At 36.5% G+C, this 13,252-nt stretch overlaps 1 protein-coding gene and 1 long non-coding RNA gene across 4 annotated transcripts in view; one reads left to right on the top strand and one right to left on the bottom strand.

The window, feature by feature from the left end:
* Window positions 1-461: 461 nt before the first annotated feature.
* Window positions 462-13,252, top strand: part of BBS7 (Bardet-Biedl syndrome 7) — a 38,500-nt gene continuing 25,709 nt past the window's right edge. For 2 of the 3 annotated variants that reach the window (XM_072788543.1, XM_072788542.1), the window contains exons 1-6: window positions 462-665; window positions 2,876-2,941; window positions 7,298-7,360; window positions 8,203-8,378; window positions 10,884-11,070; window positions 13,076-13,148. In XM_072788543.1, coding sequence (XP_072644644.1) covers window positions 630-665; window positions 2,876-2,941; window positions 7,298-7,360; window positions 8,203-8,378; window positions 10,884-11,070; window positions 13,076-13,148 — 601 coding nt within the window. In that variant the 5' untranslated portion in view covers window positions 462-629. The remainder of the gene's footprint in view (window positions 666-2,875; window positions 2,942-7,297; window positions 7,361-8,202; window positions 8,379-10,883; window positions 11,071-13,075; window positions 13,149-13,252) is intronic. The other variant, XM_072788544.1, reaches the window with a different exon arrangement.
* The window catches only part of LOC140611732 (uncharacterized), a 31,420-nt gene continuing 23,899 nt past the window's right edge, over window positions 5,732-13,252 (bottom strand). Inside the window, exon 5 of the long non-coding RNA XR_012012874.1 lies at window positions 5,732-5,926. This is a non-coding gene — a long non-coding RNA (uncharacterized lncRNA). The remainder of the gene's footprint in view (window positions 5,927-13,252) is intronic.

Consider the following 13,252-nt stretch of genomic DNA (forward strand, 5'->3'; position numbering starts at 1 on the left):
TTGGGGAATATAAATAATAGTGAAAGGGAAAATAAGGGAAGGGGGAAGAAATGTGTGGGAAATATCAGAAAGGGAGACAGAACGTAAAGACTGCTAACTCTGGGAAACGAACTAGGGGTGGTAGAAGGGGAGGAGGGCGGGGGGTGGGAGTGAATGGGTGACGGGCACTGGGTGTTATTCTGTATGTTAGTAAATTGAACACCAATAAAAAAAAAAATTAAAAAAAAAAAAAAAAAAAAAAAAGGAGTCTACACGGAGAACTTAGAGGTGCCGCCCTAGAGGGCGGTGGGGGTGGAGCCAATAGTGCGTCTCCAGTCTCCCGGGAAACCACCTTTCTCCGGTCTCCTGGATCGTTCCGCCGTTCCTCTCTGCCTCTGATTGGACGCAGGTTAAGTCGGTGGGCGGTCCTTCGGGAGAGGGGCGGGGCCCGCCTCTCGGGAACGTATTGACGTCACGCCGACGCCGCGGCCCTGACGCCACGCCCTCGCATCCCTCAGTGAGGCTGCTGAGGTTGTTCTTTCGGGGGGACGCGAGCGTCCGCTACCCCCTCCTCAGAGGCCTGGGGCTGGCAGCCTCTGTCACGGCTCCTGTGCCGGCTCGGCGCTGCGCAGCGCGTCGGTGCCACCGTCATGGATCTAAATTTAAATCGAGCGGATTATTTACAGGTAAACCTGAGGGGATAAGGCGGGAGCCGCGGGGGGTGATTCTGCCCTTGCGCCGAGTACGGTCGGGGCCGCCCGGAGCGGGCGTGGCGGCCTAGGTGCTGCGGGGCGGGGGGCTGCGCTCGCGAGTCCCGGTCCCCGGCAGCTCCTGCTGGTTCCTGAGGGTCCGCAGGGACGTGGAAAGGAGCGGCCCACGCCCCAGCGTCGCCGGCGCCTGCCCGCTTCTGAAGATGCCTAGAATGCATGACGTGATCCCGATGCCCCTCCGGGGGGGCCCGTCGCCTCGCGTCTGCGGCTCCCTGTGGGCCCCGACGTCCCGGAGCTCCGTCTCTACCCAGCCCCTTCTCCGGAGCGCCAGAGCTCGACCTCAACCAGCCAGGTCGTAAACGCGGCAACCGTTGATTGTGCCCGCAGTTTTGTTCTAAGAGCTTAACATGCTTTAATCTTCATAAACATTTCTCTTAGGAGGTGATGTTACGACATGGGGATCCAGGGACTCGGATAAAGCAACTGGCTTAACAGCAAAATAAAAGGATGGAGTTCCTATCTGAAGCAAAGTCTCTGACGCCGGAGCTGGTGCTCTCGGTTACACCATCCTGCCTCTCCTTATTTCAGCTCTGCATATTCTGTACCTCTTTTCCATCTCTTTTTTCCAGTAATCCTCTTTTGGCTAATTGTACAAAAGTTTGCCCGTCAGTTTGCCTGGAAGTTATGCTTCGTTACTTTCCACCTGAATCCCTTCCATGTTGAACTGGTCACCACTTTTTGCTACTGCTTTTGTCTCCTAAATATCTCTTGACTCTGTCCCATTTTTTCCATCTCCATCTCCAGTTCAGGTTCTCATCTTCTCTTTCTCCAAGAATTGAAATAGCTTCTTTTTTTTTTTAAATAAAGATTTTAGGGGATCCCTGGGTGGCGCAGCGGTTTAGCGCCTGCCTTTGGCCCGGGGCGCGATCCTGGAGACCTGGGATCGAATCCCACGTCGGGCTCCCGGTGCATGGAGCCTGCTTCTCCCTCTGCCTATGTCTCTGCCTCTCTCTCTCTGTGTGTGTGACTATCATAAATAAATAAAAATTAATTTAAAAAAATAAAAAAATAAATAAAGATTTTATTTATTTATTCATGAGAGAGACACACACACAGAGAGAGAGAGAGAGAGAGAGAGAGGCACAGACACAGGCAGAGGGAGAAACAGGCTCCGTGCATTGAACCCGACAGGGGACTGGATACCAGGTCACCAGGATCACACCCTGGGCTGAAGGCGCGCTAAACCGCTTTGCTACCCCGCTCTTGGTTGGGCTCCTAGCCTTCAGCTTCACCTCTCTCCAAGCCATCCTTAACATCACTTATTAGAGTGATGTTTCACAAATGCAAGTCAAAAGAAATACTTTAAACTTTAATACTACCCCTTAGAATAATGAATAAAATTGTAGTTATATACTCCCTAAATCCTTTCATGATTTATTGTTTTTTTCCAAGTTCTCTCACGTTGGCCCCATCCTTCCCACCTCCTATCCTAATGGTGCGCCAGTGATAATTCGTTGCTGAACATGCCATGCTGTTTTCATCTTCCGTAACTTTTGTGAAATAATTTGATCATCAAATTGGATGGTATTGCCATCAGCATGTTTGATATTTTAGCAAAAATCTTCTGTGTTGGATTATTAATAATTGTCATCTACTTCCAAAGATTTTTTAAATCACTTTACAACAACTATATGAAGTGTTTTTTTTTTTTTTAAGATTTTATTTATTCATGATAGACGTAGAGAGAGAGAGAGAGAGAGAGGCAGAGACACAGGCAGAGGGAGAAGCAGACTCCACGCCAGGAGCAGGCTCCACTCCAGGATCGCATCCCGGGCCAAAGGCAGGCGCCAAACCGCTGAGCCACCCAGGGATCCCTATATGAAGTTTTTTTTATGAAGTCTTCTAGAAATACTTGTTTGCTAAGTATTTTGCCACTAGTGTCACATTATTTTTGGCTTGACAACTTTTAGCTTGAATTTTACTATTTTGAGTGTCCTGTATTTTGATTTTTTGTGGCATATTGCATTAGAAAATAACTTCATCACTGACCATAATTATATCACTAATTGCAGTAAAAAATAAGACTCACTATGATCAGCATCTGCTGGTCCTTTTAATCTCTGATGTAATAATTTCAAGTTAGAATAACAGAAAACATTCACTAGGTGACTGGTGTATTTCCTTAGGTGGGAGTGACCTCTCAGAAGACTATGAAGCTACTTCCTGCCTCAAGGCATAAAGCTACACAAAAGGTACTGTAGAGGTACTGATTTCTCCCCATCTCTGTAGCTCTGATAGAGTAGAGGTTTATATTTCCTTATTGATAAGTTTCTCTTAAAAATACTAATGTTAAAATATAAAAAAATTTCTTTTAATTTGAACAGAGGTTGGAATACCAAAGGACATTTACAGACAGAAATTTACTTGGATGTTATAATTTTTATGTACAACCTGCAATAGATAAGCAAACATGTTGAAAAATATGTTCAATTTTCCTGTTAATAACTTACTCAGTATTTGTGTGTACCAGATTGTGTATATGAAAAAAGGAACATAAAGCACAATAGGATATAGAGAAAATACTTTTTAAGCTTTATTGTATTAATAAGTTATTGGGGTGCCTGGGTGGCTCAGTCAGTTAAGTGTCCAGCTCTTGGTTTTGGCACAGGTTTGATCTCAGGGTCCTGAGATTGGGCCTGCTGATGGGGTCTGCGTTCATTTCATAGTCTGCTTGTCCCTCTCTCTCTACAATACCCCCCACCACCACCACCACTCTACCTCATAAATAAAAATAAAATCTTTAAATAAAAGTAATTAAGTGCTTTGATTTTGAACTTTCTATTTAACTAATAATATTTTTATAGAAATATTGATCCTATGATTTCTATAAGCCAATTAAAATTTCTTAGTAGACTAGTAAGATATTTTAATAGCTGCAAAATAAATACAATATCCTGATATAATAACATTTTGTTAAGATAAATCATCAGATCTCTGTCATTTATTGTATTTGGTCTACTAGATCAGAATTTCTCAATTTTTTTGGTCTTGGGACCCTTTTACACTCTTAAATTATTGAGGATCCCAAACAACTTTTGTTTATTTGGTTTATATCTATCAATATTATTATATTAAGATTCAAACTGAGAAATGTCTAAAATATTTATTATTTTATCCTTTAAAACAACAGACCCATTACATTTACATAAATAACATTTTAATGAAAAATAACTGTTTCCAAAAATGAAAAGAGAATTGTGTTACACTTTTGCAAATCTCTAATCTGGCATAGGCAAAGACACCTGGCTTCTCATGTCTGTTTCCTACAGTCTATTGTGATAGAAGTATACAAAGAAAATCCAGCTCACACAGACATGCAGTTGAAAATAGGAGTTCTTTAAATAGCTTTCCGAGATAATTACGGCTCTTCATATATATGACACAGATGCTTGATAACTAGTAGTTTCTTAAACATTAGCTGCAATGTGGGATATGAAACCCCATTGATTAGCTTTTCATGGTACATTAAAAACCATGTGTACTTTGTTTTGTCTTTGTTTTTGTTTTTTGGGGTTTTTTGTTTGTTTATAGATTTTATTTATTCATGAGAGACACACAGAGAGAGGCAGAGACATAGGTAGAGGGAGAAGTAGTCTCCCCACTCCTCACTGGGAGCCCCATTTGGGACCAGATGCAAAGACCCCTGGATCATAACCTGAGCCAAAGGCAGATGCTCAACCACTGAGTAACCCAGGTGCCCCAAATCCATTTGTACTTTGAATGGATCTTTTACTCATGCATAGTTTTATAGTATCTTGAAATGGTCATTTGAGATTATTGGTTCATTCAGTTATGCAGATCTCCTAAATGTTGAGTGTTCAAATGTTGATTGTTCCAGGTATTATTATAGAATATCAAACAGATCACATTTGTTGATATCACTACTGATTTCATCAGAAAAGTTATTAAATGTGGAGTAGCTGTCAAGGTCACAGTAGGAGTAGATACAAGTCTTCCAAAGTACTTATTTTCACCTGAAAGCTCAAATTTTATCATTGGGAGCAAATACTGTCAATTATTTTCCTTTAAAATGAAAAGCTCAGGGGATCCCTGGGTGGCGCAGTGGTTTGGTGCCTGCCTTTGGCCCCGGGCGCGATCCTGGAGACCCGGGATCGAGTCCCACGTCAGGCTCCCGGTGCATGGAGCCTGCTTCTCCCTCTGCCTATGTCTCTGCCTCTCTCTCTCTCTCTGTGTGACTATCATAAATTTAAAAAAATAAATAAATAAATAAAATGAAAAGCTCAGTTCTTTCAGTTTTTTGAGTTTTTTTATTTTAATGTCTACAAATACCCAAATGTTAATAGCAATTTGTTATTAACTGTTGATAGTTGCCAGTTGTTCTTTCATTTCTAAAATAGTGTTTCTTGGGGTGCCTACGTGGTGCAGTCGGTTAAGTGTCTGACTTGGTTTCAACTCAGGTCTGATATCAGGGTTTTGAGATCCAGCCCATATCCAACTCAGTGCTCAGGGTGGAGTCAGCTTGAGTTTCTCTCTCCTTCTGCTGGTCCCCTCCTGCTCATTCTCTCTCTGTCCCTAAAATTAAATAAATCTTAAAAAAAAAAAATGTTTCTTGAAAAATGAGTAGTTCAGCTTGAAATGAAACAGTTCTATAAGTGCTTTTTGGTATGCAGCAAGTGTTTTATACATCTTCTTTCTTTTTCTTTTTCTTTTTCTTTTTCTTTTTCTTTTTCTTTTTCTTTTTCTTTTTCTTTTTCTTTTTCTTTTTCTTTTTCTTTTTCTTTTTCTTTTTCTTCTTTTTCTCTTTTCCAATCATTTTAAAGGGGGAGCTGCAGAAAGAGTCTTAAGGAGACTCCACACTCCCAATGTGGGGCTAGATCTCAGGACCCTGAGATCATGATCTGAGCCTAAATCAAGAGTCTGGTGGACATTGAACCAACTGCACCACCCAGACACCCCAATTTTATACATATTTTCTATTTTCTCACACTAAATACTAAAAAGACACGACTCAGGGGCCAAAATTTAACAAGAATAATACTTTTTATTGCTTCATCAAGAACATTCTTACATGAAGTTGGATTTTTTTTTTCCTTACTCTCAAGTGGTGATAAAGATTACAGTGACCACTGGTATGGTTTGTTGCCATTGTTTTGGTTCTTGCCAGACACTACCAACTTTATCCACCATTGCTTTTGTACCATCTTGTAAACATCAACCTATAGAAAAAGGAAAACAAAGACTTACTTAGAGAAATAGTTTTCACTTGCCAGATACCCTATAAAGTTCTTGTTGACCCCAGGAGTTAAGGAATCACACTTTGGGAAACCCTGTAATACATAATTGTTTTACAAATTATTAGAGTAGTGCAGTGTTAAAAAAAATTCAAAACCTTAGCTATTCTTATGTATTTTTTCATCTGAATAGAAATCTGCCAATACCAAAATTCTTTTTTAAAAATATTTTATTTATTTATTTATGATAGAGAGAGAGAAAGAGTCAGAGACACAGGCAGAGGGAGAAGCAGGCTCCATGCAGGGAGCCCGATGTGGGACTTGATCCCGGGACACCAGGATCACGCCCTGGGCTGAAGGCAGGTGCTTAAACCGCTGAGCCACCCAGGCTGCCGCAATACCAAAATTCTATAACTGAAAGCGTGTGCATAATTATTTGTAAATGTTCATTGTTCTGGGGAAAAAGTCCATAGCTTTCATCAAATGCACAAAAGGGTTTGTGATCCCCCAACCCCAAAGTTAAGAATCAAGGGCCTAAGAATCTGCTCTATGCAACATCAACTTTTTCATATTTGAGGCTTATTGTATGTCCTAATACATGGTTACCTTTCTAATGTTTTCTGTGTGCTTGAAAAGAACATTTATAATTTAATTCCTAGGACAAGTGATTACTTATTTATGCATGTGTTTACACACATACACTATATGTATGTGCATGCAAGTATACATATGTGTATATATTTTAAATCAAAGGTAATTGTTTTTTAATCTATATCCTTATCTTTGTCTGCTTGATTATCAGTTCCTGAGAAAGAAGTGGTGAAATCTCCCTCTATATTTATTTCAAAATAATCCATTGTTTACATGTTGATAATTATTGAAGCTGAGTGATGGATACATGGAAATTCATTATAATATTCTGTCTACTTTTGTATATGTTAAAATTTTTCTATTAACAAAGGTTTTAAAAATATCAAAACGGTAAGTCACAACTTTAATTGATAATCTGTTTTGAAAGATAATTTTAACATGTTCTTATGCTCCAGTTGAGAAAAAAAGAAAATTACCTCCCTGCCATTTCTTTCTCTGTTCTCTTGTTCTGTTTACATTGTAGGAACAAAATATATGGTCAGCAAAAAAAAAAAATATGGTCAGCTACTTCCATAATGACTCTCCATACCACCAATTTGCCCTTTTCTTATAATTTCTTATAGTAGTAATTTTTATGGGAGTTACTTTCCTAGATTTTCTGATCTCTACATTTAAAGTCATAATTTATATATTGAGAATTGTGTTTCCCCCATATAAGTTAATAGGACATAATAATAATTTTAGATTCTCTTCAATCTCTTGTAGGTCGTTATTGGAGATCATGATGGGGTAGTTATGTGCTTTGGCATGAAAAAAGGAGAAGCAGTGGTATGTATAACTTTTTTTTAGGAGAAAAAAATTATTTTCTAAAGAGAAACACACTACTTATTGAATACTTTTAGTTTAAAATTGTCCGAAAAATGCATTGTAAGGGAAGTAGTTACATGAAGTATTGCTATAGGCAACACAGGAGTCATGTGCTAGATAGCTGTAAAACACCTTTGACAGCCTAGGGGTGATGTAAGTTTCTGTGCTGTGTAACTGATTACTTCAAATTTTGGTGTTTAAAACAACACACATTTATTATCTCAGTTTCTACGGATCAGGATTCGGAGCTCAGTGTCTCACATGGCTACAGTGCCAGGCTCTATTCCTTTCTGGAGTTGGAGTCCTAATCCAAGCTAAAATAACAGGATTCAGATTCTTGCTTTTGTAGGACACAGGTCCCCACTTTATTGCTGTCTGTAAGCCAGAGCCTGTTCTCAGCATCTTGAGGTTCCCACAATTCCTTGCCCTGTGGTTTTCTCACAAGCTCTCCCCTAACATGGTGACCTACTTCTTCAGGCCAGCAAGAAAATCTTCTCTTAAATAATTTAGGATACGTGTTTTTAATAAGGTTTAACCATACTGATACCACTGCTTAATGAACTGTACTTATAGATGCAGGAGTTTAGATTTTAATGATGTGGCTGATGTATGTGTGGCAATAAATGCTCTAAATTTGGAAGATATTTAGCCAGAAACCTTGAAGACTTACTGAAGTAAATATATTTGTATCTAAAGATGTTTCTATAGAACTATAATATTTTTTCTGTTTGAAATCACAGCATCTTTTACAGTAAAGGAAAATGGTTACAGTAACTTAATTTTTTCTCCAATGATTTTTGCAGGCAGTGTTCAAGACCTTACCAGGGCAGAAGATTGCAAGATTGGAGCTAGGAGGGGTTCTTAACACACCCCAGGAGAAAATTTTTATTGCTGCAGGATCTGAGATTAGAGGCTTTACAAAGAGAGGAAAACAGTTCCTCTCTTTTGAAACCAACCTCACTGAAAGCATAAAAGCTATGTATGTTTATCCTTTTTTATTTTTACATATCCATTTACAATATTTTGGATAGCTGACAAGCATCAGATGGAGTATCATATCCTAATAGGTTTCCTGGGAAATAAAATTGACTAAAGGTACCTTATTAGTCAGAAGTTTATTAACATAGAATCAGTACAAAATCAGTTGGTTGTTGAAATGTTTTTTTCTTAAGACCCTTATGGTATTTACACATTCATTTATTGACTGATTGGTTCAGTTGATTCATGAACAAAGTGTAAAAGATAAAAGTAAAAGAAATCTAGAGATATTTAGGTTTCTGTTTCTTTGCTGTCTCTGGTCATTTTGGTTGTGAGGTAGTATCATTTGTTTAAAAACTGGCTGTCAAAGTTGGTAACTACAAATAGGATATAATTTCAGGTAAGTCAGGTAAGACCCTAAATAAAAAAAAATGACTCCCTTAATGGCTTCCTGATATATGAGATTTTGCAAGTAAAATTTTAATTTTTTTAAGTCATGCGGAGACTGGAAAGGATTTTAAGGTTTTTCTAATCCACTGTCCTCAAACCTACCACTTAGGAGAATACCTTGGAAACATAAGAGATTTCTTGTCTTACTTATACCTGCAGAATCAGAATTATTAGGAGTGGTTAAAAGAGAAATGTTCACTTGACTGTGATGCAGTCAAGTTGTCTAAGCAACCAGACCTTGGTTTGAAAACTACTAATTTATAGAGTTTTGTGTGATACACAGCTGTCCTGTATAATTCTATATAATGCACATTACAAATCCAGTATCCAGGCTGTAAGACTGTTTTGGTGATATTAGATAAAAATTATACAATGGCAATTGGGAGTGAGTTCAGTGGTTTAGTAAGAATGTATTATTTTTGAAATGGACAATTATAATTGTGAAATACTAAAAATCAAAGTAATAAATTAGTAATTTGCATAACTCCACATTCGGAAAAGTATGTGGACAGATGTTTGAGAAGGATCAGGAGTTTCCCAGCCAATAGTCTCTTTTGCTAGTTTCTTAAATGTTTTTACTGGAGTGGCAGAGGTAGGAGGGAGGGGATCTTTACTCAATTTTCAAAAATTTATTGTCTGAATTTACAGATTTTTAAGGGTGCACAGGAAATCAAGGTTATAACTTGAAAATATTCAATAAGAAACTAAGCATGTACAAAGTTAGTTACCACTAACACATCTTTCCCTGCTTAATGCTTCCATCCTCTCCACTCTTGTCAACAACAGTGATTCCAATTATTACTTTGGAAAATGTGTAACTGCAATATAATTGCAAATGTAATGCAGATGGCTTTCAAGATGAAACTTCAAATCTTGAAAAAGATAGAATTTCATTAGATTAATAAAAATGATATTAAGAGGACTACTGAAATAATATCCAGAGCCTCAAAGTGAGGCTACTTAAGCAATAATTGAAGAAGAGAAAGTCAGTAAAGCTCATAATAGCATTGGAAATAATTTTAGTACCAAAAATTTTTAAGTAGACTTTAGAATGGTGGAGAAATAGATGAAACCTTCAAATTACTTTCTTTATGCTTATGTGGTTTTAGCAACTTAGAAATGAAAGGTAATACACTAGTATATAATTTTTGTCAAATTTCAACTCCCTCAGTGGAAACTGGATTCAATATAAGAATTAGAACATAGTTATGATTATTGCCTAAGTTTTGTTCAGTGTAATTTGAAGTGCATTTGTCTTCATTCCCTTTTTCAGGATAAAATTCTAATGAATTTTTCTCCCACTGTTTATCATTTAAAGTAGATTTGCTTCTAATAGCCTTTCCGGACAATTTCATGTAGTAGTAAGAAAGCTAACTCTAGAGCTAAAAGCTACCTGAGCTGCAATCTACTCTACTACTAGTTGTGTGCCATTAGGCAGGTTACTTGACATTTTAGTGTTCTCTGTAAAAAGGGATAATAATGGTCCCTAGTTGACAGAATTATGAAGATTAAGCTAATACATGTAATACATGTAAATCCATTAGGACAGTGCTTGGCACATAGTGCACATTCAGAAAAAGTTGCTTTTTGACATTTTTTTTTTCAAGAATAAATCAAGTGGTTTTATTTATTTTTTTATATAAATTTATTTTTTATTGGTTTTCAATTTTCCAACATCTAGAATAACACCCAGTGCTCTTCCCATCAAGTGCCCCTCTCAGTACCCATCACCCAGTCACCCCCACCCCCGGTTTTTTGACATATTAATTGTCTTCAGATACAGACAATTATCATGGTCTTTGTTTTCAGTTTTACAGAGCATAATTTTTGAGATGCCTAAGGACTTAAGATCCTAATTTTCAGCTTTTTAAAATCCGTGTTATATCAAAAGGCTACAAATTAAGTGGGGGAAATGAGGGGAAAAAACTATTCTTTAAGTCTGTGATAAAATGATAGGAATTAAGTAAACTTTTGTTTTCATCTCAAAAGAATTCAGGAATTTCCTATATTTCTTTTTGGAAATATGGATGTTTTAAATTACTTTTAATGTTCTCAGGTATATATCTGGCTCAGACCTCTTTCTCAGTGCAAGTTACATCTATAACCATTATTGTGATTGCAAAGACCAACATTATTACCTTTCTGGGGACAAAATCAATGATGTCATCTGCCTTCCAGTGGAAAGATTACCTCGTATTACACCGATATTGGCCTGCCAGGACAGAGTGCTCAGAGTTTTACAGGTTTCTGTTATTTGCATTTTTATAGTTTTTCATAATTTATGTAAATGAATATAGCTGAACAATGTGTACTTGAGATAGATTACTTACTACCGCTTTAAATGTCCTACTTAAAATTATATTTGTAAAAAATACTTTTTAATTGGTAAGCTAATTTTTTTTTTTTTTTTAGCTTGAGACAAATGTATTGAGAATTTTGGCAAATTTTTAGAGAGGCATATTTGGGAAAAAGGATGCTTTTCTGTCCCCATGCATAATTTCTGAGTTAGTTCAGTCAGAATGGAGTCTTTGCTACAAAGGACACTTCTCACCTTTTTTTTTTTTTTTTTTTTCTTTCTTTCTTCTTCCATTACTCTTTCCTCTCCCCAAAATCAAACTAATGGAGAAAATTGGTTTGGGGAGAGGATGTTAGGTTTTAACAAAGAAGGGATAGTTGTGATCAGAGTTGTATCATTTGCACTTATTCCACATTAATGACAGTTCTGGAACAGAATAAGCACTCAGTAAATATTAGAAAAGTAAATGAATGATAGAGGGAAAAATTTTATCATTCTTACATTTCTATTAAAAACACGATTGTTTAAAACAACTGCATAAGACATTGTTATTAGTAATAATAGTTACAACTATGTCTTCTCAAAAGTGACTTTCAGTAAAATACACATACATACACATGCCAGGATCCATAAAATAAAGTTTATGCAAATAAACTACACATGCAAATAATCTAGAACGGATAGATTATTTGGGTCAGAAAGTTGGACTAATATTGGTACAGTTGAACAAAACATCTACCACTTTATTCTTTGCCATCACTAACTTTCTCACTCTGGAATTTCATAACTAGATGGCCATTTCTTGACATCAGTTCTTTAAATGGAAGGGAAAATCCAGTAATTCTGTGAGGTTTTTTTTTTTTTTTTTTCTATGGGAAAACAAAGTTGACATTCAAGGTTCATTCTAGGGGCATGAATAATTAGTTTCTTCCATTGTCTGTACTCCCAAATATGAGTTGTCTGAATAAGGCTTTTAACAGGAACTGGGTAATATTCAATTAGGAATTAGTCTGGCTGATTCTAGGATTCTGCTTTGTTTAACAAGAAGAGATGGATGTGCTTACTGTAAAATTTAAAAAAAAATCACTAAGGATTTGTGGGAACTTAAAACTTTGCCTTGCTAGTCACATATTCCTACTCTCCATCGACTCCCCATTTGTAAGCAATCATTACCCCAGAGGTAGCCTTTTTAAAAAGTTTTTATATGTATTTTTTGTGTTTATATAGTTGATATGTATGAATTTTCAGGTGTAATTTTAAATAAAAAAATAAAGTATGACTTTAACATGTTCTATATAAATTTAATTTTTTAAGAAAAATATCATTCCATATTTACTATAATTTCATGGGTTTCTTTGTTGAATGATCTATCGTGGATATTTTTTCCACTTGAGTATGAGTACTTCTACCTCATTCTTTAGCAGCTTCACAAATTATGTATACTAAATGAAAATATTACAAGTGGCAAAATTTTTAAAAAGACAAATAAATGGGCGTAATTTGTTTTCCTGTCTAAATAACTGGCTCTCATTGGAGTTGGTCTTGGAAATATCCAAATGCAGGACCAACCTTCTCCTTTAGGAAGTAACTTTGGATCTGTTTAAATGTTTGAATGTGTTCTAAGTTAAACTGGACAAAAGAAACAACTTGTTCCAGGAAAGCTTTGATAGTAAAATTTACCAGTGTTAAGTTTTCAGGCAAAGTATTTAAAATGAAAATTATTTGAAGTGTAGAATATTATATGTATTTCTTCTTGATCTTTACATTTTATATGTATTTTAAAACGAGTTAACATACACAAAATAGCTAACAAATTCAAGTTAATCACAATCTAACTTTTTCTGGCAGTTTTTATTCTACAGTTCTTTATATGAATATTGATGTTTATCTATTAGTGTCAATGTTTTAAATTTGTATTCTGTTTCAGTTTTAAAATACTTGTTCTCCTTCAGGGGTCTGATGTGATGTATGAAACTGAAGTGCCTGGCCCACCTACTGTCTTAGCACTACATAACGGAAATGGCGGTAATGATAATCAAGGGAGTGTATTGTGTTAGGTCTAGATATTTCAGGTTTAATCATTTAACTATAAATAAAGTGAATGAAAATAGGAATTGTAGAAAGAGCAT

Source organism: Canis lupus, chromosome 20 (assembly GCF_048164855.1).
Source record: "Canis lupus baileyi chromosome 20, mCanLup2.hap1, whole genome shotgun sequence".
Classification (NCBI taxonomy): Eukaryota; Metazoa; Chordata; class Mammalia; order Carnivora; family Canidae; genus Canis; species Canis lupus.